A 15777-nucleotide genomic window follows, 5' to 3' on the forward strand; every position below is an offset into this window, starting at 1 on the left:
GTGAGGCACAAGAAATTGTGCAATACTCCATTGCTCCCTCTAATGTTAGCAAAGTACCTCTATCTAGCGGCATGTTGCTTGGCATTACCAAGTTACATTGCCATGTGCAACAGAAACGGACACGGATTCAAGCCATTGTTACTGGCATTCCCATTTGAGGTGATTATATTGTAAATGCCTCAGTTTCAGGGAAGTACTCAGACTCACATTAATAGCAGAAGCCATTCTCTCTCACACTAGTGCTAACTAGCTTACGCAGTTGGTGCCTGCGTAACTGGCAAAAAACGTGACACAAGCATAGAAGAGGGAGAGATAGCTCATTTTGCTCCTTTATTTGTTTATTTAGGTAATAGGTAATAAATAACTTTTATATTATTTTTAGTTTATAGTTGCTGATTGTATTATAGTTCATATTGATACTCTAAGTAATGATGTATAAAATACAGAAGAAATAAAACAAGGAACAGGTAGCAGCCCTAAGTGGTAACTGATGTAAGGTTAGCTAGCTTATGGGAAGTTACACAAACTTTCTAAACAGATCAGCAATTGCAGCACATCTTGTGTCAGAAAATACTCCAGAGGAATTCACTGCCTGAGCAAGCTGGGTTTTATTGTAGCCAAGGCAGCCCAAACAAAATCAGAAAGCAGAGTCATGGAGCTGGCTAGGCAGAAAGCCAGGGAGATCAGTCCTACAATGATGACCCTGCATGACAGACAAGCAGAGAATGCTCAGTAAGTAGCTAGCCACATGGAACAACAATAACCCAGGATTATATAGGGAACTTCTCAGGTGCAGCTCCTTTCCCAATTGATCTGGCATTCTCACAGGCTGCTTTTTTGTGCTTTCATTTTTTTCATTTCTGTGCTAGTGACTGGTGTTGACTTGAAGCTACACTATATGAACAAAAGTATTGGGACACACCTCTTAATCACTGAATTCTGGTGTTTCATTCAGACCCATTGCCACAGGTGTATAAAACCAAGCAAAAGTGCTTGGTTTACAAACATTTGTGAAAAAATGGGTCATATGGATCAGTGAATTCAAGCATAGTAATGTCATAGGATGCCACCTTTACAATAAGTCACTTTGTGAAATTTCTTCTCATCTAGATATTCCACATATATTCAACTGTAAGTGGTATTATTGCAAAATGGAGGCATTTAGGAAGAACAGAAACTCAGCAACAAAGTGGCATACCACGTAAAGTAACAGTGGAGCTGTCTAGTGCTGAGGTGCATAGTGTGTAAAAGTTGCCAAAGCTCTGCAGAACTCCAGTATTCCTCTAGCATTAACCCCAGCACAAAAACTGTGCACCAGGAGCTTCATAGAATGGGCTTCCATAACTGATCATCAACAACTACAATGCCAAACATCAGATGGAGTGGGTGTAAAGCATGCGCCACTGGACTCTGGAGCAGTGGAGATGTGTTCTGTTGAGTGAGGAATCAGACTTCTCTGTCTGGCAGTCTGATTAATGAGTTTGGGTTTGGTAAATTTGCCAGGAAAGCATTACCTACCTGACTGCATGGTGAAGTTTGGTGAAGGAGAGTTATTTTTATGTTGTTATTTTTCAGGGGCTGGACTAGGCCCCTTAGTTCTAGTGCAGGGAACTCTTAATGCTTCAGCCTAGAATGAATTTGGACAATTATATGCTTCCAACTTTGTGGGAACAGTTTGGGGAAGGCCCTTTTCTGTTTCAGCATGACCATGCCCCAGGGCACAAAGCAAAGTCCATAAAGACATGGTTGGGTTTGGTGTGCAAGACTTTGACTGCCCCTCATAAATCCCTGACCTCAACTCCATCAAACAACTTTGGGATGAGCTAGAAAGGAGATTGCGAGTCAAGCCTTCCCGTCCAACATCAGTACCTGACTTCATAAATGTCCATGGATGAATGGACAAAAATTCCCACAAACATGCTCCAAGGTCTTATGGAAAGATTTCCCAGAAGAGTGGCAGCTGTTATAGCTGCAAAGGGGAGACCAACTCCATATTGATGCCTATGCATTTAGAATGGGATGTCATAAAAGTTCCTGTAGGTATAATACAAGTTCTTATGTTGCACTTCCGGTTATTAAATTTATTGAATTTTGAATATTAATATGCTTTGATAGAATTTGTTGTGTTGCTCTTGCTCCAGTACCGCTTACACTTGTACTGGACATTCATTGGAAGCTCTTCGGAAGCTTTTTCTCCTCATTTAAACACTCGTCTTTATGGAAAAAAACAAAAATTTATATAATAATGAATACTTCATAAAGAACTAGCATCACCTCTAAGTTTTCCTTGCCTTATGCCTTGTGCTTGCTAGGATAGACTTCAGGGTAATATTGTTGGAAGCTGTAAGGAATTTGTCAGTCATAACAAATATGTGTAAAGATTATGCAAGAAATGGTGTATCCAGTAACAATCCATCAAATAATAAGATCATGGCTCACGTTGTCATGGGGTGCATGTGGATTCCATGTCTACTGTAAAAAAAATTACCAAAAAAACCCATCTCCTTTGAAAATACATGAAGATAAATCAAAAAGTAAAGGCAACTTACCCTTTAATGCCAGTAACTCTGAGCAAATGAACATAACAGTTATATCACTTCTCCACAAAGTCTTCTTCTAACTTCTACATTCGTTAGGAGAAGAAACTTTTTGGCTGCTCCTGAATCCAGGTCTGCACTGCTTCCTTAACCCCACCATCAGAGGTGAACCTGCAATTTGGGAGCAGTTGAAAAGCTCCTAAGGAATGTTGGAATTAAGTGGGTACAAGAAGTACATCGACCTGCAGGAAGATTATGTGGATAAGTGATATAACTACTATATTCATTTACTCACAGTTACTGGTAAATTGCATTTACTTTTTGATTCTCCCTCATACCACCATAAATAGTTTGTAGTTGTCACTCATGTAAAGGTAAATATACTGACTATCAAGGGTACCCCACTGCCAAGAACCTATGTGTACAGTCTAATGTTCAAAGTATTTGTAATAGTATGTTTTTCCAGATGCATTTCAGTATTAAATATTAGGTATTTTGACATTTTGTTTGTGAAATTTGTCCTTGTCAGTTTCGCAGCGCCAGGAAAATGAGGACACTGCTGAAGGTCACGTTGGTGCTTTTCACCCTGAAAGCCACTCTGGCTATTACTTCCAGACTTGCCCGGCAGGCGGCATTCGACTCTTATGACAGTGCAAACTACGATGTGGACCTGGACAGTCTGAACTTAGAGAACCAAGACATTTTAGACTATGATGATGGCTTGACTATTGACGAGCCACAGGTGAGAACCACATCTTAACTTTGGTATGGCTCAGCTATGATAAAAATGGTCTGAGTCAGGATAACTTGTGAAATTACTTGTGAAATGTTTCTTTTCCAACCTACCTGTAGCACTGATTTTCAAAACTGACCCAAAATCATTTTGGCTGTGTAATAACACATTTTGTAATAACACTGCATAATGTAATAACTCGACAAAATGTAACAAATTTTCATTAGACAAATTAATTAAGTTTAGGTAAATTTTTGAGGGTGCATTTCCTGAAAGCTTTGTGACACTAAGTAGTTTGTTACGTCGTATTTATTTATAAATGAGTGTTTCTCAAAACCCTTTATAACTAAATTAATGAGTGGTCTAACACACTCATTATTTTTTAGGTCATTCTTTATTTGAACTTTTGCCTGCTGTTCTGTCAAAGAGGTACAGAAGTCATCCTGGCCACGTGGATCACAAAAAAACACACTGATGCTTTTTTGGACAATGTAATAATATACTTATTATTATTATTATTAATAATAATAATTATATAAAAATAATAGGTTAATGTTCAATTATAAAAGTTTAATGTAAGCTAGGAATTTGTTACATTTTGTGAAGTTATTACATAATGTGGTGTTATTACATAATGCATTGTTACATGGTGTGTTATAACATTATGTAACAACACCTCATTATGTGATGAAAATTTGTTGCATTTTGTTATTACATAATATGTCATTATTATAATATGGCATTGCTACAGGCAGGTTTTTGTGACAGATTTGATTCTTGGACATTTTATAGTTACATGTGATGACAGTGACTATTGGCCGCAGGTCTGTCTGTTTCCTAGAGGAAGCTCATATCTCTCAAGGCAAAGCATTGTATCATTCAATAATTCACAATTCATTTAAGCCTTTTATCTGTCTGATAGCCAGCACAAAATAACATTCATCATCCAACCACTCATCTGAGACATGAGGACCTGGAGCCTATTCCTATGGCAGTTGGTAAAAAGCTGAGATTATCACTCCATTTCATGATATTGTTGGTTTTAAAATATAACATTTTATGCAGTTACTTGAGTCTGAGTAGAAAACCTTCCCTTCTTCAAAGGCACAGATTCACACTCTTGCTTACTCTGCATAGTGAGTACACAGTATTCTGCTACTTTGAGTCTTTTAGACAAAAACTCCCATTAGAAACAAAAATTTCAGCCAAAGGACTGATGATGTGTCCTACATGCTCTTGTGTGTCATGAGCTCCCACTTTTGGTCTGCAAAACACAGACAGAGAGTGCAATTCTGAGTGTAGTTCAGTGTAGATCTACAGCAGAGGACTCATGACAGAACCCCCCCCCAAAGGTGCACACTCAGGGGAGGCGACGAAGGAGATGAGACCGGGGACACGGTACCTGAAAAACAATAGCAAAAACATCAACGAGGGACCAGGAACAGAACAGACTCACAGAACAACCACAGGGGCAGAAACCAAGACAGAATCTGACAAAGGACGTGGAACGTGGACAGGCACACAACAAAGGGAGAGACAGAGGGCACAGAGAATGGAGGAACACAAGGACCAGGAGAGAACGGAGGCATGACAGGGGGATGAGGAGCAGAGACAGGCAGGACACAGGGACGAGGAGCAAACAGAGGAGGCTAAACAGGAACAGACGGGGGACAAAGGGGAGCCCAAGGTGGGCGACAGGCGGCGGCTGGAGGGGCCGCAGGCGACAGGGAGGCAAGGAACAGGAGGGGAACACGAAGAGGGCAAGGAGACAAGCTGAGGGACGAGGAAGGAGTTGGAGGGGGCACTTGCGAAGGCAAGGAGGGGGGGGAAAGCTGCAGCAAGCGACAGTGCAGTCATAGCTGGCAAAGGCGTCGTCCATCGACGCACCGGAGCAGGGGGACCCGCAGACAACCGATGAGGAGTCGGAGGCGGGACCGAGGTCAGGCGACGAGGCGTCGGAGGGGGACCTGCAGGCAACCGCCGACCCAGAGCCGCAGGACCTGCAGGCGCCCCCCAAGCTTCAGCCAAAGCAAGCGAGGGCGAGCCAGGGGGCAGGGCGGGTGGGACCGTGACCCTGCGCCTGTGTCCTCTCCCCTTTCGGGACACTGACAAGTGGGGCTCTTGCCGGGATCGACCTCGCCGGGACGAGGGAGGTCCTCGAGGGGTCCCACTTTAGCTCCTCCTCCAAGAGGGAAGGAGCGGTGGTCGAGAAGTCTGGGACCTCCTTGGGGACATGGACTGGGGTCACAGGAACAGGAGTCACAGGCGCAGGCGGAGCCGCAGGCGGTGCCGAGACCTTGGGCGCTGCATCGGACGGAGCAGCAGCCGGAGCACCCGGGACCTCAGATGCGGGCGGAGGCGGGGCCGGCGCAGGAACCCCGGATGTAGCTGCAGGCGGAGGCAGAGCTGCAGCAGGAGCCACATGTACAGCAGCAGGCTGAGCAACGGGCAGGGCCGGGACCTCCAGTGGAGCGGCAAGTGGAGCCACGGGTGGAGCATTGGGCACGGATGTAGCTGCAGGTGGAGGCGGCATTTGGACCTCGGGTGTAACTGCAGGGGCCGGAGCATGGCCATAGCCCCCCTATTCGACAGGCGCGCCACCCAGTAATGGTAGGCCGCCAGCGGTGGCAGCACTGTGGCCGTAATACAGGCTTTGCGCACCTGAGGGGGCGTTGCGGCAGTGATGTCCAGTGCAATCGGGGATTCCCCCCAATCACTGGCAAGGAGAGGAGCAAGAGAGAGAGGACGATCGTCGATTGTTCCACCTCTTTCTGTTCACTTCTCCTCTTCTTCTTTCTTCAGCTGGGGCAGGTCGGTTGAGGCGGGGTTGCCTTGGAGAGGGTGAGCGGCTGGAGCCGCTTCTCTGTTACCCTGTCCATGAGCTGCCGGAGGTTTTCACGCACTTCCGCCATTACGTGCATTTCCGTGAGCGGGGTTAGTTCCTGAAGGCGGGTCCCGCTCCGGCTGGCCAAATCCAGTATTCCGGGGTCCTCCCGGACCTTCGGCTGGTGAACCCAGTAGATCACCTCTTGCAGCAGATGGATACGCTGGTCCTCCGTCTGCTGCGGCGATTCTTCATGGAGATCTGTCATTCTGTCATGTCAGCGTGCAGGTAGAATGCAGGTAGAAACGGGGTTTATTGGGAAAACACGGGGCAGACGGCAACTAAACATCACACTACATCAATGACAGATCTGGGGAATACTGACTCAGACGCGAACTAAATACACAGGACAGGCTGAACATGACAGGCAACAGGTGATTACAATCAGGAATTAACATGAGGTAACGAGGGGGTCATGGCACACAGGAGGATCAGACGAGCAGGTCATGACAGGTACATTGTGGAATTAATATTTTACTTAAAATTAATAAAGGTTTTCGAGACCCGGAGCCACAAGGCAGCCTAATATTCCCACCATTTTTATATAGTTGGTATTGTCACGTCGGGTTCAGGCAAGCAGGCGAATGAAGCCGTGGATATGAACGAAGGACTTTATTCAATGGGCAAAACTCCAAGACAAGCAATATTAATGACCAGACTGGGGACTTAAATACACAGGACATAGGAATGACACGAAACAGCTGAAAACAATTGGGGTTTCACACGAGGTAATGAAGGGGGCGTGGCACACAGAAGGATCATATGAGCAGGTCATGACAGAACCCCCCCCCAAGGCGCGTACTCCGGGCGCGTCTTAGGGGAGGCGAAGTACGAGATGATATCATCACAGTATACGAGACGAAACCGGGAACACGGAACCTGGAAGATAAAAGCAGGAACATCAACGGGAGACCGGGAACAGAACAGACACACAGAACAGGCACAGGGACAGGAAGTAAGACAGCACCTGACAGCGGACAGGAAAGGCAGACAGACAAAGGGAGGCACCGGGGGAACACCAACGGGAGGAACGAAAGGGCCAGGAGTGAACATGGGAGGCACAGAAGGACGAGCAGCAGAGACAGGAGGGACGATATAAGGAGGCCGAACAAAGGCTGGCGGACAATGGGAAGCCCGAGGGAACCGCAGCGGGCGAGGAGTGGCAGCCGGGGGGGCCACAGGCAACAGGGAGGCAGGAGCAGGAGGGGACCACGAAGGAGCCGAGGAGACAGGCCGAGGGACAGGCAAAGGAGTTGAGGAGGGAGTTGAAGGGGGCACCAGGGGAGGCAAGGAGGAAGTTGGAGGGGAGGCCGATGCAGGCAAGGAGGGAGGTGGAGCTGCGGCAGACTATGGCACAGCCACAGCCGGCAAAGTTGCAGCCGACCAACGAGTCGGAGGAGGGGGACTCGCAGGGGACCGAGGAGTCAAAGCTGGGGAACCCGCAGGCAACAGACAAGGTGTCAGAGGCTAGACCAAGGACGGGCGATGAGGCGTCGGAGGGGGACCTGCAGGTGCCCCCCGAGCCCCAGCCAAGGCGAGCGAGGGCGAGCCAGGGGGCAGGGTGGGCGGGACCCGACCCCTGCGTAGGTGTCCCCTTCTCTTTCGGGACACCGACAGGTGGAGACCTGGCCAGGATCCACCGCGCTGGGGCGAAGGTGGAGGGGTCAGTCCCCTAGAGGGGTCCAGTGGGGCCATCAGGGAGGTCCCCAAGGGGTCCCATTCGAGTTTGTCCTCCTTCAAGGGGGAAGGAGCGGTGGTCTGATAGTCCAGGACTTCCTCGGGGACTGGTGCCGGGGGGACTGGAGCAGGAGAGACAGTGGGCGGGGCCGGGACGTCAGGCATGGGCAGAGCGTAAGGCGTGGGCAGAGCAGCAGGCAGCTTGGGCAGAGCAGCAGGCCGGAGACGGTGCCTCGGGCGGCGGTGTAGGAACCGCCGGCTCAGGACCAGCAGGGGGTGGCGCGGCAGCCGGAGCCTCTGGGACCGGAGCCCCGCAGGATGGCAGTGCTGCAGGAACTGCTGGGGGCGCTGTAGGGACCTCGGGTGGTGCAGCAGCTGTAGCAGGGGCCTCAGACTGTGCAGCAGCCTTGGGCATGGCCCCTTTAAGAGCCTTTGGGACAGGTAGGGCAGGCTTGGATAGTACAGACAGGGCAGTGTCAAGCACATCAGGTATAACCGGCAGGTCAGGAACAGGCATAACCGTCGGGTCAGGAACAGGCATAACCGGCGGGTCATGTACGGGAGCCAGGGTTGGTATCTCCGCAGCTAGCGTTGCCCCTTTAAGGATTTTGGAGATCCGGGGAATGGCATCTCCTATTGACCTGGCCCCTTTAAGAGCCAGGTAAGTTCCAGGAGAGGGGCATGCTGCGGGCAACAATGCAGTCGACGGTTGCTGAGAAGAGGTGGCGGTGCCGTTGGCCGCCGGCTCCTTCCTCAACTGGAGCAGTCTCTTTATGCCATCTGCTAACCTCTCCAAATCGCCCCGGGGAGAGGTTGGGGTGAAGGTAGCAAACTCTCCCTGTAGCTGGTCGGCGAGCTGGGCTGCTTCCGGGAAGTTCTGCATGGCTGGATCCTCCAGTACCCTCCAGTATAATTCTTGGAGGGTAAAGAACTGTCTGGTGAGGGACGGATCTGTCCTTTCTGGGAGTCATGCAGGAGCATCTGCCGCCGGCAGGAACACCCCTACGTCAAGGATCGTAAGGAGCTCCTCCAGACACCTGACGGGGGAAGAAGAGAAGAGGGAAACTGCCCCCAAACAGATCGTTGGCGCATCGTCGGGTCTTTTATCTCGGCGATTTGGGCGTTCTCAGGGAGGTCCCACGGTGGATCTGGCAACCGCTCGTCGTCGAGCGGGACCCACCCGGTTCTTAGCTCGGGTAGTCTCCCCTGTAGCTGCCGGAGGTTGACGCACACCTGAACAGCAAGGTGTGTGTCCTCTTCCAGACACATCCCCTCCAGGATGTCCCGACTCTGGCTGGCTAGCACCCAGGCTTCTGGGTCCTCCCAAACCTCAGGCCGGGCAATCAAGTGCAGTACCTCATCGACCAAACCGAGGAAATCTTCCTCGGGCAAGAGGGGTACTTTCTCGCGGAGTCCGGTCATTCAGTCACATCGTGTTCAGGCAAGCAGGTGAATGAAGCCATGGATATGAATGAAGGACTTTATTCAATGGGCAAAACTCCAAGAGAAGCAACATTAATGACCAGACTGGGGAAACAGACTTGAATGCGGACTTAAATACACAGGACTAATCAGGAATGACACAAAAGAGCTGAAAACAATTGGGGTTTCACACAAAGTAATGAGGGGGGCGTGGCACACAGAAAGATTGTATGAGCAGGTCATGACAGGTATAATGTTCTTGACAGGCATTTTTTTGTGCTTTGCATGGTGTGCGCCTTTTGTTCCAGAAGTCATATTTTAAGCCCAGGGAAACTTCAAACAATTTTTTGAGAACAGAGATTTCTTTCCCCCTAGCCACCCACAAAGACCTACTTTTAGTCTCTTTCTGATTGTTGATTTATGCACATTGTTATGCCACCTGCAGAACCTTTTATATTACTTTTGAGTTCTCTGACTAGAGACTGACTAGTAAATCATACACATCAATTTAAATCAAAGTACAAATTTTCATTATTAAGATAAGTATTTAGTTTTTCTTGCAAATACATAAAACTTTATATATTTGTGTAATCATTACAGACTAGATACAGTTTTTACAGGATGGCAACGGGGGGAGCGGGGCAAATTTTAACCTATGCATTTTAAAGGAATAATTTGAAGATGGGTTTTCAGATTTCAAAGTTAGTTTTGTCATTTGCAGATCGAGATTGGCACACTGCCTCCCTTAGAAGACAATTACCAGGCCCCTGCAGCCTCACTAGAGGAAGAAGAGGAAGAGGTTCCCCTGCAACCCCGCGTGCCTTCCCCGAGCTCTGGGGGCTCTGGATTGCTCATGGGCCCTGATGCTCAAGGAGGTTTGCAGCACACTCAATGCTCAATGCACAGTAGTGTTGCGCGGGTCGGCTTCTTTTAACACCTGCCCCAAACTGACCTGTCAGGAGATTCAAACCGCCCTGCCCAACCCGCAAAAATACGCGTGGATAATGACCCAAAACCCGACCCGAGGAAAAAAAAGTGAGCATGTATTGCCATGGAACCTACCAATGAAGCGTCATTTGTGACACTGTAACCTATAAATGACATAGATTTGTGCTAGATTCGCATTGAAGATGATACAATTTTATGCAAGATTAACTGTGTACCAAACAACGACAAAGAAACCGAAAGATCGATTTTTACGTTGTTATTTATTGAAGGGTTGCGGAAAATTGCACGAAAGACATCTCTCTCGCACACACACAAACACACAAGTGTGCATGTATGCAAAACACACTAGTTGTCAAAACTGTAACATCTGATGTAACATCAGATTTGAGAACTCTATCAGATTTGAATGAACTTAGTAGAACTTAGGTCTTCTTTTAACTTAATTTTGTCTAAAATGAAGTAGAGCAGATCATACTTAACTGTGATATTTCACAAAACTAGTAGCTTATCCTACAAATTGAAAACACCAAAACTGAAAAATACACGCCGACTGCATTTATGACAGCTTTTTGGAAGCACTGTGGAGAAAGAGGATGGAATCCACCGTGCTGGGGTTTAGCCTATTTCGACGCGCTTCCAGCACGCGACCTGCTGAACTGAACGCGCGCTCGCTCGATGCGCTGGTTGCAAGAACGCAAAGCACCGCTCTTGCCAGCATCGAGAGGAGAGGGAAATCGTGACTGTGAGCCCTCCAAAAGCCAAGGCCGTCTCCACTGCATTCCTCAAGACTGAAGTGTGACTGCACATAGCGCTGTACTTCATCTGGCTTTGATCGATAATGAAATGCGTTTTGTAACTTTTTGACCCGTCCGCCCCGACGACCCGCGCATCACTAATGCACAGTGTTATGCCTTGAGTCTCGCTTCCGGCTGACACCTGTTTTCAGCATTGCCCTCTTAGCCTACCTTTCCTTCTTTCCCACCCCAGGCATGCCCACCTGCCTGCTTTGTACCTGCCTTGGGGGCTCAGTCTACTGTGATGATATCAAGCTAGAGAACATCCCCCCACTACCCAAGGAAACCACACACTTTTATGCTCGTTACAACAAGATCTCCAAGGTCCACAAGTCTGACTTTGCAGAGATGAGTATGTTTCGTTTGAACAGTTGCATTGCTTGGCGTCCAAACCAGTGGCATTAACTCATTTAATATCTCATTTAATATAATATTGAATAAAACCTCTCATAATGAATAACCATGTAGTTTCTCAAATAATATTCAGCAAGTTTTATCAATGCAAACTAACACATCTTTTATTCATCCTTCAACAAGATTATAGTTCTTATACTTATGAGCTTTTTAAAATATGAATAATCTTTACCAGACATAATTTTAATGAATCATCTAACTGAATACTTGTGACTCAATTTATGGTATTCCAGATCAGGTTTGGGAGACTAAGATTATTTTAATTTATTTAAACAAACAATAACTGCACTACAAATGTAAGATACCAAATATATCCAAATGATAAGACCAGCTACTTAGTTGTGTGTTCTGTTGCACTGCAGATAAACTAAAGAGAATTGACCTGACCGGTAACACAATCACAGAGGTAGACCAGGATGCAATGAAAGCCTTACCAGCCCTGGAGGAGCTGGTACTACGAGAGAACAAGGTGACCCGGCTGCCCAGACTGCCCACTAGCATGACTCTCATCGATGTGAGCCATAACCAGCTGGGTTCCCAGGGCATCCAGAAGGAGGCCTTTAAGGTGAGACACAAGCAAGGGACATTTGAAAATCATTCCACAGAAACGCCTCTGCAATAACATTACGTTTAATAATAATTTTTATGTTCAAACATTGCTTTCGTATGTGGCTCAGTGGGTTAGGACTCTATGCCTATAATTAAAAGGACACCCATTCAAATCCCTGGGTTGGTAGAGTAAAGTCACCATTGGGCCTTTGAGCAAGATCCCTGACCCCCAATTACTCTAGGGACTACTTTCTAGAATAAATAAGTGCATTTCTAATGCATTATTAAACCCACCATCTCATTGTGAGTAATATAGTATTCATATTTACTCATTTTAAACTGTCTTCCTTTGTAATATGTGGAAAATTGCTTTTTGTAGGAGATGCCCAACCTGTTATACCTTTACTTGACTGACAATGTCATTGACTACATTCCGCTGCCCCTGCCTGACAGCCTGAGGTCCCTGCACCTGCAGGTAAGCCCCCTCACAAATATCTCACTGCTGGTTCCTGGTGGTTAATTCCTGAAGTATAAATTACATGCATCTATGATACACTCAATTTGTCTCGAGCCTGTCCTCCTATGGAAGTACATGTCATAGTTGATTACAACCTGTGCCCTCTGTAGAGAGAAACTGAGTAAATAAATAGGAATTTTACAGATTTTTTAAAATTGTTTTTTAATATATTGATAATTTTAAAAAATCCTTTACAACTGAGGGCTGTGGAACTTTAATGAGGTCAGGATGTGAAGCACAATAAGTATCTAGCTCTTGTAAGGTTAATTGTAAAAGCCATTTCTGTACCCTTGAGTAGTTGTGGGGTGGGGGTGCTGGAGCCTCTCCCATGAATCGTAGGGCATTAGGCAGGGGTGCCCCCTAGATGGGATTCCAGGTAGGATATATAGCATTTTTTAAATGACCATGATAACATGCACTGGCTTATGGCTGTAGTCCCACACCTCAAGGCTTCATATGCTCCCCATGTTTATCTGGCCTTTCTCAGCATACTCCAGTTTCCAAGAACATAGTTAAATGCTAGTACCTATCCTACACTCACAGTCTCTCTGTAAAAAAAATGATCTGGATGCACTTTAGCTGTACATGATGGTCTGTGTGATCAGAGTTTGTGTCTTACTGGATTTGCCTATTCAACATTCAGAACAACAACATCCAGATGATTCATGAGGATACATTCTGCAACCTGAAGGATCGCAACTATGTCCGCAGAGCCCTGGAAGACATCCGACTGGACGGAAACCCCATCAACTTCAGCAAAACCCCACAGGCTTACATTTGCCTGCCCCGTCTTCCCATTGGGTGACTAGTGTAAAAGTATATGAACACATATAAATACATTACATCTGTAATACATACTTACATATAAAGACATACAAAACCATTTCAATACAAATGCAGCATATTCATTCACTGAATTCATTCATTCATATGTGCACAGAAACCCAGAAAAATGTACAACCTCAAACATATAAACTAGGTTTATACAAATAAGACACACACTAGTCTACACATAAATATTATTTCAAACAAACACGTCCTTCAGAAACTGTATAGCAGCAAACACAAAAAATAAGCACACACACAAAAATTAAAATACAAAAATGCATATATGCACATATAAAGACCAATAACTCAGACATAAATCCATCCTCTCTTATAGAGTGCAGACATGCACAGACTCAAATAAACATAAATTCAATCATATGCAATCTAATTATGTCTGTCCCTGTGATCTTCCCTGCAGCCAGTCATGGGGGTGCAAAATTTTAGGAATGTAATTCGTAAGCAATGTACAATAAGAGAAAGAAAAGCATTTCCTGAAATGATAATTTTGATGCACCTATTTCCAATACTTCTCAAGTTGAATGATCAATTTTCTCTGTATCATTAGTGGTGCTATATTTAATTAAATGCTTTACATAAAGATGGTTTTTAATGTACTGTACTCCAAGCTGATTCTGAAGCAAACTGCAGTGTTTCATACAATAACAAACAAAGACAGGTCTGCACAGGCACAGCAACAGCATTTACTGCATTTGAATAAAGTGTTGGTGGGTTCACCTTCTCATCATTCTGACAAATGTTTGTACACACTGAACTCTAAAAGTCCATGTTGCATTTGTAACACGTTATGTATAATTTGCATTAAATTAAGTCAAATAAAACAATTTACAAAATCATCATCATGACTGGGTTGCAGTACCATTACACTGTCATTTAAAAATTTACTAAAGTCACAAAAACCTGTGCTTAAATAATGTGTCTGGGAGATGTAGGTATGTCATTCTACCAAAATAGCCAAATAAGGTGTATATCTAACAGAATAAAGTCTGCGTGGTGCTATAGCCAGGGTCATAGCCGGTGCAGAAATGTTCATGGAATCTCCCAAAAGCTGCCACTCTCATATTAGTATTTACATTCCCTGGGGGGATGCTTCTAGGAAATGTCTGCGTTTCACATGTAAGAAGCTTTATAGATTATACTGTGCTCTTGTCTCTGTCAGCAAGCCTCATAGATGGAAGGGATGAGCATGCAATGCAGCAGAAATGTCCAGAAAGAACATAGTCTAAGAACATAGTATAGGGGCAGCGTGTGGCTCAGTGGGCTAAGCCTGTGTGCTTGTAATCACAAGGTCGCCCCAACAGGTGGCTGCCCTTCGCGGACAACTTACTCTACAAAGAGCAAGTTGAGGGAGGCGTAAAAACAATTTCCCCACGGGGATCAATAACGTATCAATTATTATTATTATTATTATTATTATTATTATCTAACCTCCTATACCACAGGAATAATTGACCATTAGTGTCAGTGTCACACTCGCAAGCTGGCGAGCAGAGAAGCAGGCGAGCGGAGCCGTGAAGACGGACAAACAGGGTTTATTGGCAACGGAGGGCAGACAGGCACGAACATCCGGACAATACAATGACAGAACTGGGGAATACTGACTGAGACACAGACTAAATACTCAAGACAAGGCAAAAGGAACAGGCAACAGGTGAGTACAATCAGGAGTTAACACGAGGTAACGAGGTGGGCGTGGCACACACGAGGATCGTACGGAGCTGGGCGTGACAGTCAGGCAAAGACAATGTCTTAGCTTCTATATTATAGAGATGAGTGTGTAACTGACCTTCGGTGACCAATATAGATAATGCCAAGCACAAATATTCAATCCAAGGGCGATGAGTATTGCACTTTACACTATTTTCTATCTATCTATCAAATAATAATAATAATAATACATTTTATTTATAGGCACCTTTCTAGACACTCAAGGACACCGTACAGTGAATGCAAAAGAACAATATAAATGATAAAACCATAATAATACAAAAAAACAGGAATAAAAACACAAGTTAAATTAAACAAAACAACTGAATTCACAGAGAGAAAGCCAGTTTGAACAGATGGGTGATGTTATTGATGTGAGACTGAAAGGATAAGGTACTGTCGAGGATGACACCCAGACTCTTAACCTGTGGTGAGGGGAAAACAGAGGAGTTATCAATAACTAGAGAAAAACTGTCAGTGTTGGATAGTGCTGATTTGGTTCCAAGTAGAAGAACCTCAGTTTTGTCTTTATTTAGTTTGAGAACCAGGACTTAATTCCTGCAAAACAATTAGTGAGGGAGGAAGATAATGTGGAAGAGTTGGGTTTGCTACTGAAGTAGAGCTGGGTGTCATCTGCATAACAGTGGAAATTGATATTGTACTTGCGAAAGATATTGCCAAGGGGAAGGAGGTAAATAATAAAGAGGAGGGGCCCCAGGACAGAGCCCTGGGGCACACCTGAAGTGAGA

The 15777-nt window shown here is 45.6% G+C and overlaps 1 protein-coding gene across 1 annotated transcript in view; it reads left to right on the forward strand.

Annotated features, from left to right (window-relative positions):
- LOC111841241 (epiphycan-like) overlaps positions 1 to 14239 on the forward strand; it is a 28465-nt gene extending 14226 nt beyond the window's left edge. Inside the window, exons 2-7 of the mRNA XM_072710306.1 lie at positions 3067 to 3279; positions 9975 to 10128; positions 11189 to 11347; positions 11772 to 11974; positions 12338 to 12433; positions 13119 to 14239. Coding sequence (XP_072566407.1) covers positions 3067 to 3279; positions 9975 to 10128; positions 11189 to 11347; positions 11772 to 11974; positions 12338 to 12433; positions 13119 to 13280 — 987 coding nt within the window. The 3' untranslated portion in view covers positions 13281 to 14239. The remainder of the gene's footprint in view (positions 1 to 3066; positions 3280 to 9974; positions 10129 to 11188; positions 11348 to 11771; positions 11975 to 12337; positions 12434 to 13118) is intronic.
- The last annotated feature ends 1538 nt before the right edge of the window (positions 14240 to 15777 follow it).

This window comes from Paramormyrops kingsleyae, chromosome 3 (assembly GCF_048594095.1).
Source record: "Paramormyrops kingsleyae isolate MSU_618 chromosome 3, PKINGS_0.4, whole genome shotgun sequence".
In the NCBI taxonomy this organism is placed as follows: Eukaryota; Metazoa; Chordata; class Actinopteri; order Osteoglossiformes; family Mormyridae; genus Paramormyrops; species Paramormyrops kingsleyae.